Raw genomic sequence first — 13922 nt, 5'->3', positions numbered from 1 at the left:
AGAAAAAAAAAAAAAAAAAAAAAGAACAAAATTTTGAACCATGTCTTCAGAACGTGAGGCCTTGTCAGAAAAACGTGGCCATAAGGCAGCAGAAAAGTGTCGCTCACATGACGGGAACTTAGAGGGATTTCTGTTTGCAGAAGATAGGAAATTTTGAGAATAATGAAGAATAATGACTGGCTAGATTGAAGCTTTACACATTCACGAACTGGCAGTGTGTGACCCCACTGGTTACGACACCAGGCCAGTTTTTGTTACTTACAATGATAGTATTACAGCCTGCATAGATTTTAATGGGAAGAGGCTTCTCTTGCTCGCCAGTCTGGAACGTGCTTGCTTGTCAGTATGTCATTTACCGGGGAATTTTCACATGAGAGCTTACAAAAAGGATATTGAACTAGCAGTGAACAGTTTACAGTGTATATGGAAGAATAGGCTCTTGTAGTGAAACCCATCCAAAGCTAAGGTAAGAAAAGGTTGTATTGGAAGCTCAATTTGGCCTATGAATGTTGCATTCCAAGGCTTTTATGTACAGAGATAGAAAAGTCTAGAATAATGATAGTGGGGTATGTGGAGCATGCTACTAGATATACCTCCTTTAGTGCAAGCTCTTGGCATTTGAAAGTCATAAGGAAAGCTGCAGCTTCCCCCTCTGACCCTGAGTTCCTAGCATTCTATTCGCTGACTTTGGAAACCTGTGATATCTGCTAGGTGGTAGAAGGAAAAGGCTGGGTCTGAATTCTTTTTATTTGAATGGATGGTGTGTCAGTCAGGCCATTTGGTACCAAAGAACAGAGGCTTAAAGCCTAACTATACGGGTAACATAAGACTGTATATGAATTCTGGAGAATTCAGATATGGGCTATGCTTGGACTGCTCAAAGGCACCAAACTTAGAGAGACTCAGGTTGAGATGGCATCGTAAACGGCACTGGCAGAGACACTGGACCAAATCTAACCATCTCCAATGTCTAGAACGTTGTAGAGCAATGGCAGACCTATGAGCACAAGGAAGCATTACGTTCTCGCTCTGGAGCTTTATGAGGAGGGGGTGGGAACGCTGATGAAACACTGTGACTGATTGGAAGCGCTCTGATCGCCCCCGCTGCTGCCCGAGGGCTGGCACATGCCAGTGTTGTCAGCAGGGATGCTTGGCCCGGGAAGGGATGGCTGTATCTTCATTTTATTGGTAATAGCTGTGAGTCTAAGCTGTGACTTACCCAAAGCCATGCAGAGTCCTCAACTGGAAAGCTGGAACTTAAACCTAGGTGCACTTGCCACTAAGAGGACAGACAGAAGTGGCCTATGTTATGGAATGCTAAGAAACACTTTTAGAAGTTACTCTTTACACTTTAAAAAGCTTAATATCAAGAATCATTTTCCTTAAGTTTTGTGTTCAACGGCTAGTGAAGTTTTTAACTAAATACCTAAAGTCTCATATTGTCAAGTTACAAAGAGAGGTTTAAAGGTAAAGACTGATTGTTGAGTGTGCGCCTTCCTTACTTTAAATAAAGAACAGATAGCTATAAAGAATTAAACAGGACTGTTTTACAGGGTTCACGACAGGTGTGAGTTGTCCTATAGATGACTTTAACCTTGCTTTTTTCTGAAGGGTGTGGGGCTTGTGCAGATCAAGCTAGTCTCACACGTTCTAAGCAAATGTTTACCCCAGAGATACATCCTTGGACCCTGGTTTTAGCTTTGAAATAATTAAAGCAAGTGTAAAAAAAAAGTCATCTCATTAAACAGAATAAATGATGTGCTTATATTGTCAGTGGCATTCTTTTCATTTTTTGAAACACCTAGGGTTACAGTTTTATTTGACAGTTTATGTTCCTCTGCTAACCTGTGGTAAAGTGCACTGTGTCTTGGTCCAGTTACAGTGAAAATAATTTCATACACATCCTCTCACGTAGGTATCAGTATTACCTGCAGCTGAAGAAAGATATTCTGGAAGGAAACCTTCCGTGTACGTTAGAACAAGCCATTCAGCTAGCTGGCTTAGCTGTTCAAGGTGAGCAATGCATGTGAAGGCGTAAATCTGTCAGAGTAAGATGTGTGTTAACAACTGTAGAGGGCTCTGAGAGTAACTGATCTCCTGTACGAACTGTTTAGATTTATGTATCAGTGGAATATTTTGCCATTAGGTGGGGCTTTAATGTAGGAAGAAAAGTATATATCTATGTGTATATCTGTGCACTAGAGAAATTTCTGCTGGTGCATTATTTCAGTTGGTAAATGCCATTTAACCATGGAGCTGGAATTTAATAAAAAAAAAAAAAAAGTAAGCTGGGCTGGGTGGCACAGAGCTGAAGGCCAGTCTCTTGTACATAGAGAGTTCCAGACCAGTCAAGGCTACACAGTGGAACCATGTCTTAAAAAAAAACACAAAAGAAAGAAAACATAAAATTCTTCCAGATGCTAGCAGGCACGGACACCTGTCATCTTGAGATGAACAAACATCTGACACCGTGGTGGGCCATTCCTTATATACTGCCTAAACCTGAGCATTCGCAGGGCTCCATTCCCTGCCCCCACTTGGTTTCCTCCTGACACTTCCCTGCATCAAAGCACTTGTCACATGCAGGGCGGCCTTGTCTCACTTCATAGACATTTTCCCAAGCCAAGATGCCCGAATCTACCTAATGACTTTTAAAAGATACTCTGAAAACTTGCCCTGTTATCTGTTGCACAGATTTGGCTTCTGAAGCACAAGTGTGTCATTCACATTTACTTATTCATTTTTGTTGTGCAAATGTGTTGTTGTAAAAATTAAATGTAATCAACATGTGTATGTTTATCATTCCACATAGCTGATTTTGGTGACTTTGATCAGTATGAATCCCAAGACTTTCTTCAGAAATTCGCCTTGCTCCCTGTGGTAAGACTTCTTTTGACATTGGGCCTTTTAATACCTGGCTTATTACTATTATACTCTTAGCATGAATGTCCACATGGTAGATGTTTTAAACAGGACTAACATTACAAAGTCAGTTCCTTTTGTCAACGGTTCACGTTCCAGTCTTTCCCTGTTGCAGTCTTCTGGGTCTTTGTAAATTCACAGGAACAGAAGTGGGTAGTTAGGCCAGGCAATGGTGGCACTTGCTTTCAATCCCAGCACTCGAGATGCAGAGGTGGGTGGATCTCTGTGAGTTCAAGGCCAGCCTGGTCTACAGAGTGGGTTCCAGGACAGCCAGGGGCCAGGGCTACATAGTAAGCCCCTGTGTCAAAAAACCAAAAACAAACCAAACCCAAAAACAAAAACAAAAGAAGGGTGTTCTTTGCTGTGCCTAAGGATATCCTTCCTTTAATTGTGTATCTAAGGAGAGGGATTTGTTTTCAGTTTTGGAGAATCATAAAGTTAATGTTGGAATGAACCTGACTTTCCATCATTGTTGAAAACCCTGCCTTGGACTTTCTGAAGCTACTGTTAAAGAAATCGATGTGAACAGCTCACTGAAACAGCCAAGGAGGGTGGGATGTTCTTCAGAGTGAGTGGGTCAGCTTTGATAAATGTTACCAACCTTAAACCTTAGCTGAAACTTCCCCTGGGAAGAACTGGGAAGGCAGGACAGATCTTTTGACTTCTGAGCAGAAGCCACGTAATTCATTAGATGCATCGTGACTGTACAGACTGCAAAGACCCCCAATGTTAGCACTGTTCAGAGGCTTGCCTGAAGTGAAAGATGGGTTCAGTCTTTAAGAATGCATGTGCTTACTGCTGTGTGTTTCCTGCAGGGGTGGCTACAGGATGAAAAAGTGCTGGAAGAAGCAACCCAAAAAGTGGCCTTGCTGCATCAGAAATACAGGTAACACCAGGAAAAAGAGCACAGTTGATGGCTGCTGGAGTCTGAAACATACTTTGTGTGTTAAACTTTCCTGCGGCTTGTTTGCTGTTAGAGTGACATTCACTGTGTGCCAAGTGCTGTTCTGAGTACCTTCTTCCCCATCATTTCCATTATTATCCATTTACCAATGAGGAAACAGGGGTGGGAGAATGGGGGGGAGATCCTGAAAGCAGCCAGTCCTTAGGGTACCAGTTCATCGCCCCATATATTAAAAGTGTGATAAATTAGTGTATGATTATGGAAATTTGTCTTATACAATTCAGCCCTCCAGGTGCTCTTTTTTGCCTTCTTTCCTTCCTTCCTTCCTTCCTTCCTTCCTTCCTTCCTTCCTTCCTTCCTTCCTTCCTTCCTTCCTTCCTTCCTCCCTTCCTTCCTTCCTCCCTTTCTTCCTTCTTGCTTCCCTCCCTCCCTTTGTTCCTGTAAATGGTGCTAGAGTTTGAATCAGGGCCTTACATGGTAGGCAGACACTTTACCACTGACCTACATCCTCTGACTTTTAGATTTTTGAGAAACAGGTTAGCCTTAAACTTGCTGTCTTGCTGCCTCTGCCTCCCAAGTGCTAGGATTACAGACTTGCATCATCATGACCATTATTCCCCTGTATAGTTTTCGAAGCAGCATTTCTGTCCTCAGGTCTGTTGCCCTGACTATCCTTGCATGTATTTGTCTCTGCTGGTGACGCTCTGTTGGCTGTATACATCTCCTAAGATGCTAGCTCTTATTCTAAGCCAATACACAACATTCCAAATACTTTATATAAAGTTATATTCCAATAGCTCCAGTGGACCAGGCTGGCCTGGAACTCACAGAGATCCGCCTGTCTCTGCCTCCCAAGTGCTAGGATTAAAGGTGTGTGCCACCACCACCTGGCTCCATATTCGTTAAGGAAAATATTTTTTAAGGAGAATATTACCTCCATTTTAGAGATGAAGGAAACTAAACTCAGAATGACTCAGGTCTCTGGTGTCTGGTAGAAGTGATTGAAAGTAGATGTGTCTGGTGTAACCTGCGGTCTTCGCCTGTAGTCTCTCTCTGACCCTGCTGGTTGCGAAAGAGTGACGTTCTGAAGGTATCGTTCTCTCATCTCTTCCTGCATTCCTTTCCATGTGCTCATGGGTATTTTCCTGCTCTCCTTGAGTTGCTAATCCCACCCTTTACCTCTACGTCTAGTGAACCGTTTTTTCCCCTAGTGCACTTGATCCCTCAGGAATGTGTTATCCTGCTTTTTATCGTTTTATTTGTACTTTTATTTAAATAATAAGACTTAGGAACTCATACATACTTTCTGTCCTTATGAGGTAGAATGCTGGATGGTTTGGCTTAAAGATAAACAGAATAATTCTCTCCCTTCCAAGAATGTGTTCCTAGCAGTCTTAACGCTAGGCAGCACAACCCACTGTGTGAGGAGTAGTGGGTGTAGTGGAGGTGTGCAGAGTGTGTTAGGACTGCGTGGGGCAGAGGGCCGGCACTGGGAGACCCAAATCTGATGGGAGGAATGGTCAGACGCTGAGCCCTGAGGACACTGGTGATTACCAGGCCCATGTGTGGATGCTAGGGATATGCTAAGAGGCATCTACGTGCACAAAGGTTCAGAAATGCGAGGAATACAATATAGTCAAAGAAATGCAGAGTCTGGGATGGCTGCAGTGTGAGGCACCTTGGCACATGGGATGGGGCAGCAGTGAGGCGGGGGAGGGGAGGCCATGGATTTAAGTGCACTTCCTTCCTCATGTCTTTCTGCTGCTCCAGTCATCTGAGCTGAAGGGGATTTGCATCTGGCCTCTTCCTGCCCTTATTTCTTACATTTGTCATTTTGTCTTTGAATACATTTTATTTTATTTTATTTAGATGTACGAGTTGTTTTGCCTGCACGTATGTACATGTATCACGTGTTGGCCTGTGGAGGTCAGAAGGGGGCATCAGATCTGAAACTGGAGTTAAGGCTGATTGTGAACTGCCACGTGGGGGCTGGGAATCTAACCCAGGTTTTCTGGAAGAGCAGCCAGTGCTCTTAACCGCAGCTCCATTCCTCTAGCCCCATCATTCGGCTTTTAAACCAGCATTCTAAGTGTTTCCTGATGTGTTAGGATAAGTAAGCAACTGCTTGCTATTTTAGGTAAAAACTCCTGGATTTGCCTTGAAGATATCTTGGGAGCGGCTTCATCCCTTGCTTGTCCTCTTGCTTTCCTAAAGCATTAGCTTGTGTGTGTGTGTGTGTGTGTGTGTGTGTGTGTGTGTGTGTGTATGTACGTATACACATACACACACACACACACACACTTGCCCTCTGCATTTAGCACAGTGCTTCATGGGTAGCCAGTTTTTGATAAGTATTAGAGGATCAGTATACCCAGTCACAGATGCTTATAGCTTGAAATGTTTATAATGCCCTGTTCCAAATTGATGTATAGCTTTTAAGAAAAGCATTGTTTAAAATTTTGGATTTGGGATTACTCTTACTACCATCTTTTGGGTTGCAGGGGGCTAACAGCTCCTGAGGCTGAGATGCTCTATATGCAGGAAGTAGAGAGAATGGACGGTTATGGGGAGGAGAGCTACCCTGCCAAGGTAAGCTGGGCATGGCTTTGCTGTTCGTGCTGCCAGCTGCTCTGGTGGCTGAGATAGGGGAGTCATTTGAAAATAGACTAGGAAACGGAGTGAGGTCCTGTTTAAACAAACAAAACACCAGGGTGGGTGGGTAGGAGGGCAACAGGGGAACAGATGGGTATGACACTTAGCTATTTGAGAAAATAGCATGACTGGGGTCTTTTTTGGCAAGAAATCTGTAGTAAAACACAATCCTATATTCTAATTTGTGCTTTGGTAGGCTCCTGAAATAGAGTACTTAAGAGTCTAATCTTGGCTTAGAGGGTTAAGGCACTTGCCACCAAAACCGATGACCGAGGTTGGTTCTGGGATTCTCACGGTAGAAGGAGGAAACCAACTCCCGCAGGTTGTCCTCTGACCTCTCTGTGCGCCGTGGCACGTGTGCACCCATACACAAAGTGAACAAGTAAACGTAATAATAAAGGCATTTTTAAAAAAAGAACAAATTCCTCCTGTCTCCATCCTTACTGGCAGGGTAATGAGTTTGTACCATTCTGACCTTTTCTTTCAGACTGGCTGTCCTGCAGGTCTGTGACAAACAAGTTCAATGAGGTGGATACTTTTGTCCGTACAGGCCCGTTTCCCAAGTGTTTCTTCCCTTTTTCCTCCTTTTAGGATAGCCAAGGAAGCGACATATCCATCGGGGCTTGTCTTGATGGCATCTTTGTGAAACATAAGAACGGAAGGCCTCCTGTGGTGTTCAGGTATTTCTCTGTTTTGTTTTAAATACTTAAAGGTAGTTATTGCTGGCAAGTCTCCCCTAAGTTCTCATTAGAAAATGGAGATATTCTTTTCCTAGAGTTAAATGTTACCCAAGTACAGTGGTTCATTGATTCATTATTGTCTTCAAAACCAATGTGCAGAAAAGGAGCTCATAGTGATGGCCTGGCAGTGAATGCTTACAATCGTGTGACCCTGCTGCCACAGAGAAGCCATTCCTGCTTTGGATGGGGAGGTTTTTTGTTGTTGTTTTGTTGTTTGTGTGTTTGTTTTTCGTGTGAGTTCTGGTTTCTGGGGCTGTTTATTCACTATGGAAAATCTGGGCTTTCTTTTGACTGTAGTGTGTAACAAAATCGCTACCATGCCAGCATCTCAGTAAACCTCAGCTTTCGCAGAGTTGATTTCCCCAGTTATAAAGAGCAGCTGCTCATTGGTGCAGCCCTCGGGGTGTATGTAGAAGTAGGGATGTGTTGAGATGGCGTGCAGTTTCCGAGAAGTCAATTTCCAGATGGCTTCAAATCACTTCGTTGGAGTCTGTGTTCCAATCATATCTTTTTGGACATGTACTATTTTATTAATTCTTTGAGTTTTCATATATCCATCCAATGTTTTTGGATTATATTCCCCTCCATATTTTCCCCTAACTCCTCTCACATATATTCCCCGTCTTTGTGTCCATATACATAACATATCTGAAACCCGTGGAGTCCATGTGCTCATGGCTATGGGCCAGTCACTGGAGCGTGGTCAGCCCACGAGATGCCATCCACCCCACGAAGCCTTCTACTGTCGGTAGCTCCTCGGCGAAGGTGAATTCACACATGTCAGCAGCCCTCTCATGTCTAGAAGACAGCGTTTCGCCCCATTCCTCCCTGAACTTTGGCTTTTATAATCTGTCTTTTCTGATGCTCCCCGAGCCTTGGTGGGAGGGGAGGTAATGTTCCATTTGTGGCTGAGCACCCCACAAACACTTGCTCTCTGTATTTGACCTGTTTGAGTTTCTGTGTTAACTACCCACCAGCCACTGTCCCCAGCACCAAGAAACTTCTCTAAGCATTCTGAGAGTGGCACTAATCAATGGGGATAGAGATACCAGTTTGATACTCTCTGACCCTTTAGCAAAATGGTTGGTTTTCCCTTCTGACCAGTGAGCTCCCCAACCCTAGCTTCTTGTCAGATCACAGTACAACGTATGGGGTTCTCTCCTCTTTGCCCATGTGGATCTAGCCTTCAGTTCAACCGGAAAACGGTTGGTTACTCTAGAACACTTACAACATTCTTGCGCCTGTAGGCATATCTTGCCATGCCAGTCATTGTAGCTTCAGCATTCACAGCTGGGTAAGATTGTTGTTGGCGCCCCTCCCCTAGCCCCCTGCAGAGCATCTTCAGGTACTAGGAAAGCTAGCCAGCAAGGAGGAAGCTTCCAGGTCAGGACCAATGTGATCGCCTCTATTTATACTGTAAACATACTAAGTTACGTTATATTGTTTACCTTTATAATTCTTTAAAATCTGTAGTCTTAGAAAATCCGTGTTAGGATGTTGTAAAAACATTTGCACTTTTACTCTCTTTTCAATTGGTTGAAATAAAAACAGGTTTATATTGTTTTCATCCAGTAGTGAGGCATATCTATCACTTTTGTCTCTTGATTCCTTTGTGTCCAACATTCATTGAGTGCAATTTATCAGAAACCGGATGCTTATGTCATCATCATCTTCATAATAACTCAGGGTAGCAGATATCACTGCCAGTTTTCATATGAGATAATGAAGGCTTAGAAAAGCCAAGTGATTTGTCCAAAGTCACCCACTGACAGGCATAGCTAGACTAGAACTCAGCTTTTGTATGTAAGGCACGGCTCCCAGGCACATTGCTCGCCTGCTCTCCCTTCCTTCCTACTTCCTTCCTTCTTGACATCCTCGCCTCTCCCTCCCTCCCTCCCTCCCTCCCTCCCTCCCTTCCTTCTTTCTGTCTCCCCTCCTTACTCCCTTCCCCTCCCTCCCTCCCTCCCCCCTCCTCTTTAAAACGTTTGGTCAATAGACAGTGAGGCCTGAGCAGCAAGCTGACATGAGGGTGCTTGATTGTTAAGCTTATTGAGCAAATTAGGTGTATCACTTAGTTTTCTGTTGCTGAAATAAAATACTATAACCAAAAGCAACTTAAGGATGTTTAGTTTGGCTTACAGTTCCAAAGGGTTAGAGTCCACAGTAGCAGAGGAGGCTTGGTGGAAGGTGGCCAGGCAGGATCACAAAGTCACACACAAGTGGAACAAGTCTATAAACTTTCAAAGCTCCCCCCCACCCCACTTCCTTCCTCCAGAAAGGCTCCATCTCCCGAAAGTTTCATAACCTCCTAAACAGCACACCAAGCGGGGAGCAGGTGCTCCAGTGCACGAGCCTATGGGGATATTTCTCAGTCAAAGCACCACATGAGGTTTGTCTCCCAAACCCTCGTCCTTCATTTCCCACACATGCCTTTACTTTTAGCAACTAGCTGTTGTCGTTTCAGTTAGAGAATGTGTGCTAGCTGGAAAACGACTTTATTTCTAAAATGAGTTACTGGTGTTAATTCACGTACCAAACTTAACAAAAAATGATGTGTTTCCTGTCCCAGTGTGAGCTCACTGTTCTCCATTGTTCTCTAGGTGGCACGACATTGCTAACATGTCCCACAACAAGTCCTTCTTTGCATTGGAGCTGGCGAGTAAAGAGGAGACCATCCAGTTTCAAACTGTGAGTGAACACAGAGAATCTTCATGGCATCAGCGCCTCTGGGCTCCCGTTTGTGTGCGGGGGTGGGGGTGTGGCACAAACTTAGAGTTCTATAAACATAAACTGTTACGCTTTACATTTTACAAATGGCACTTGGCAAAAAGTGGCTGCACATTAAATATTGTTTTGTAAATGAGTCTTCGTATTCATATTATTGGATCCAAGTGACTTTTGAATTAAGTATAAAGAGACAAAGTAGGGGAAAGCGAGCCCGGCCGCCATTGCTGGGGAGCAGCTGTGCAGTGCTGCTGAACTGGAATTTGCAATATGAAGACACGAGGCAAGCGTTGAGTTTGAAAAGTCCTAGTGTTTCTCGGGAATAAAAGTTGATATTATATAAAAATAGGACATTTTCAAACCAAGTGTGTTTTAAGATTCCAAATCATTAGAAACTGTTTGAACAGATTACTTTGCTTTCATAATTAAATTCTTGCCGCATTCATAGTTAGATGCAGGGTTGGGAAATGAAAGTCATGGTGGGTGGGAGATGGCGTGGCCACGATGCGTACCAGTTAGGTCTGCTCTCGGGCAGTTCTGCGTTAGAAGTGTTTCCTTTGTGTGCCTCTCTACCACTCTGCGCATGTTCCTTTGCCAGGAAGACATGGAAACAGCCAAGTACGTGTGGAGACTGTGTGTTGCACGGCACAGATTTTACAGACTAAACCAGTGTGACCTGTGAGTATCTCCTGCTCTGGGAATTGTGGGAAATCATTTGGAAATGGCATTTATTTATTTATTTTGTATGTATGTCAGGGGGCCACATGTAGAAGTCAGCGGACAACTTGGGGAGTCAGTTTTCTCCACCATGTGGGTTCTAGGGATTGAACTTAGCTCTTTGAGCTTGGCAGCAAGCGCCTTCCACCTGCTGAGCCATTTTGTTGGTCCTGATTTCGAAGTTTTAATCTCAAACTTCTTTGCATTGTCCAGAATGGCAAATTTTATCAAATGATATCTTTTTCTGATACCGCAGTCCTTTTGCTTTTATGAAATTACATTCCATTTTAGCATTGGGACATCTTATAGCTATAAAATGCCTCTAAGGTTTTTCTCAACTAGTTTTTTCCTTTTTTTGGCAAGGTTTTGCTATGTAACCCAGGCTGGATTTGAACTTGGGAGTTTCCTGCCTTAGTCTCCTGGATTATGAGAATGGTCCACTGTGCCCAGTTTCCATAATATTAGAACCATTATAAACCTTGAAATTAAAAAGAAAGGAATTTTTTTGTTCCTTTTCTCTCCTTTGCTTTGGGGCATTGGGAATTGAACCCAAGGTCTACTCCATGCTAGGCGAGCACTCTACCACTGAGCTATAATCCCCAGTCTCAGATTATGGTTCTTTTTATTGTTGTTTCATTGCGATGGGATCTCACTGTAGAGGCTTGGTTTGGAACTTGCTGCGTAGACCAGGCTGGCCTCAAATTTACCAAGATCCATCTGTTAGTCTCTGCCTCCCGAGTGCCGGGATAAAAAGCTATCCTGTCTGGCTTGGGAGTTGTATACTTTATAGTTTTTAATCAGTGTCCTGGTCAGCATTTTGAGAAAAGATTTGTCTTTTAATATATGTGAATTGTAGAAAGTCAGTTCTTTCTGACGTGTCCACACGTGCATATAAGTCATTTCCCGCATACTCTCAGTTCAGCTCCGCCTTCTTTCCCAGTCTTCAGCCCTGTGGTAGCCCAGGTGGGCTCAGACTTGTAGGAGTCCTCCTGCTTCAGCCTCCCAAGTGCTGGGATTATTGACCTGAGTCCCTGCAGCCGCTTCTCCTCTTCCTCTCTCACCCCACCGCCACCCACCCTGCAGGGGATCTTATGTAAGAGAGAAAGCGTGGTGCTTGCCTTTGTGTGTCCATTTCCAACCATTACCATGTAAACAGTCAACCAATTCTTTATGGCATGGCTGCCTTTTCTGCTGTCTGCTCAGTCTGGAAATTGTGTATGAGAGTGTTACAGTCAGGGGTTCCAGGAGTCCTGGATCCGGAAACACCGTTGGCTGCCCTGGCTCCCTGAAGATGAGCATTCGTGACATTATTTCTACATATATTAATTATATCCAAATAATAAACAAAATCTACTAGAACATAATATTTTCATTTTGAAACTTTTCATAAATTTAAGACTATTTGTAATAAGCCATCATTACCTCAAATAATTTCTTCTCTTGAAAATAGTAGCCACAGTCATACTAATAAACCATTACATGCAATGCCCTCTGGTAAACCTGTGCTGGGTTGTGGCTAGGTCCTTTTAAAAGCATATTTTGTCAGTTCATCATTTAATAATTTTAAGATTCAAAGAGAAAAGGCAATATGTGTGGGAATTGTTGAGGTCTTAGAAATCTAATTTTTGGGATATCACCAAATGTGAGTAAAGCCACCAAGATAATATTAACTGCATGCATTATTCTATGAAGAATATTTGATTCTCTCTAGAACTTCTGTGTATGAAGGACTAATTTCCAAATTTTGTTTTTAATTTCTGCCTATCCAGGAACTATTAGTACAATTATATATAGTCATTCTGTGCAAAACAAATATTTTACACTGTACATGTTTGTTTCCTGGGTCAGCAAATGGAGCTTATACTATTAACATTTCATGTTTCCATGGGGAAGAAAGCTGAAAATAATTTTCATTTTTATAGCTATTTCTTGATGACTGTCAACACAGTTCTAGTGACATCTAATGTTACAATGACTCTGAGGTGTTGGTAGGCCTTGTTCTCATGGTACAGCTGGGTAAGTGAGGGGTGATGGGTAGTTAACAAAACTGGAGTTGTGTGTCCGAGTTGGCCCTTGGTTTGGAGATGGAGCCTGCTTCCATAGAAAGGATTCACTTTCTCCTACAGTATCCACATCCCTCTGTTGGCGAATGTTTCTTTCCCAATCCCAGTTGCCAGTCCCAGATTAACACAGAGGCTTATATTAATTTTATGTGCTCGGCTGATAGCTTAGGCTTGTTACTAGCTAACTCTCACACTTAAATTAACCCATATTTGTTATCTGTGCTTTGCCATGTGGCTTTGTATCTTTTCTCAGTATGGCGTGCCATCTTGCTCTCTCTGCGTCTGCCAGCAACTGCCCTTCTTCATCCCAGTATCCTCTGTTTGATCTATCCCTCCTAACTTTATCCTGCCTTACTATAGACCAATCAGCATCTTTTTTAACTAGTGAGAGTAATGGATATTCACAGTGTACAAAAGGATTATTCTACAGATCCCTCCTTTATGCCCTTTTCTGTAGTACAGTGGTGTGGGGTGGCTGCGATTCATCTAACCTTGGCCCAGGCGATATTTACAGTGACAGGATCCAGAAGTTCTCTTCCCACCCAGACAAGGCACTGGAGGTAACAGGGTTATCTTTTAATGTAGCTTACAGTCTCCCATTGGTTTTTATATATGTAAACACTAATAATGAGATCTTCTCTTGACTCTCCTTCAGGACTATATTAGGAACTAAATGAGATAATAATGTCAGTCAGATCAAAAGGCTTCTTCTAATAGCTCAAGCCCCAGAGTTGGGCTGGCACTAACCAGCCTTCCTCAGTTCTATGAGGGAAAAATGTGCAGGGTGGTACAAAACTTCCTGGGTTAGGGGCTTTCTTCTCCCCCTCCCCAAAAGTGTGTGAGTTGTACCCACCAGGCTACAAAACCAAGTGAGAGACAGGTCCAAGAGCCTCTCTGGAGAGTCAGCCGCATGTTGGTGGCTAGTGCAGGAAGATGAGCTAGCCCTGTAGTTCACGGCTGTGGGTAAACATGGCAGCAGCCAGTGTCCTCCTTTGGCAGTCAGAAGTCTGACTGTTAGCTCAAGGGTCTGGAAGAAGATGCAGGGCCCTCCTTTCCTTCTGGCTTCCTGAGCCTGCAGAAGACTGAGGAGGACTCTCTGGGGTCCATCAGACCCTGGAAGGAGGGGGGTGGAAAGAAGCTCTAGGAGATAGAAGGGCTGTCACAGGTCCCCGCAGTGGGAGATAGAAGGGCTGTCACAGG

The 13922-nt window shown here is 43.5% G+C and overlaps 1 protein-coding gene across 4 annotated transcripts in view; it reads left to right on the top strand.

The window, feature by feature from the left end:
* The window catches only part of Ptpn21 (protein tyrosine phosphatase, non-receptor type 21), a 59195-nt gene that overhangs the window by 25312 nt on the left and 19961 nt on the right, over nucleotides 1-13922 (top strand). For all 4 annotated transcript variants that reach the window (XM_005343432.3, XM_026780608.1, XM_026780615.1 and 1 more), the window contains exons 4-10: nucleotides 1916-2013; nucleotides 2813-2880; nucleotides 3738-3808; nucleotides 6328-6415; nucleotides 7070-7158; nucleotides 9819-9906; nucleotides 10541-10620. In XM_005343432.3, coding sequence (XP_005343489.1) covers nucleotides 1916-2013; nucleotides 2813-2880; nucleotides 3738-3808; nucleotides 6328-6415; nucleotides 7070-7158; nucleotides 9819-9906; nucleotides 10541-10620 — 582 coding nt within the window. The remainder of the gene's footprint in view (nucleotides 1-1915; nucleotides 2014-2812; nucleotides 2881-3737; nucleotides 3809-6327; nucleotides 6416-7069; nucleotides 7159-9818; nucleotides 9907-10540; nucleotides 10621-13922) is intronic.

This window comes from Microtus ochrogaster, chromosome 1 (genome assembly GCF_000317375.1).
Source record: "Microtus ochrogaster isolate Prairie Vole_2 chromosome 1, MicOch1.0, whole genome shotgun sequence".
Classification (NCBI taxonomy): Eukaryota; Metazoa; Chordata; class Mammalia; order Rodentia; family Cricetidae; genus Microtus; species Microtus ochrogaster.
This window is presented reverse-complemented; position numbering and strand designations above follow the sequence as displayed.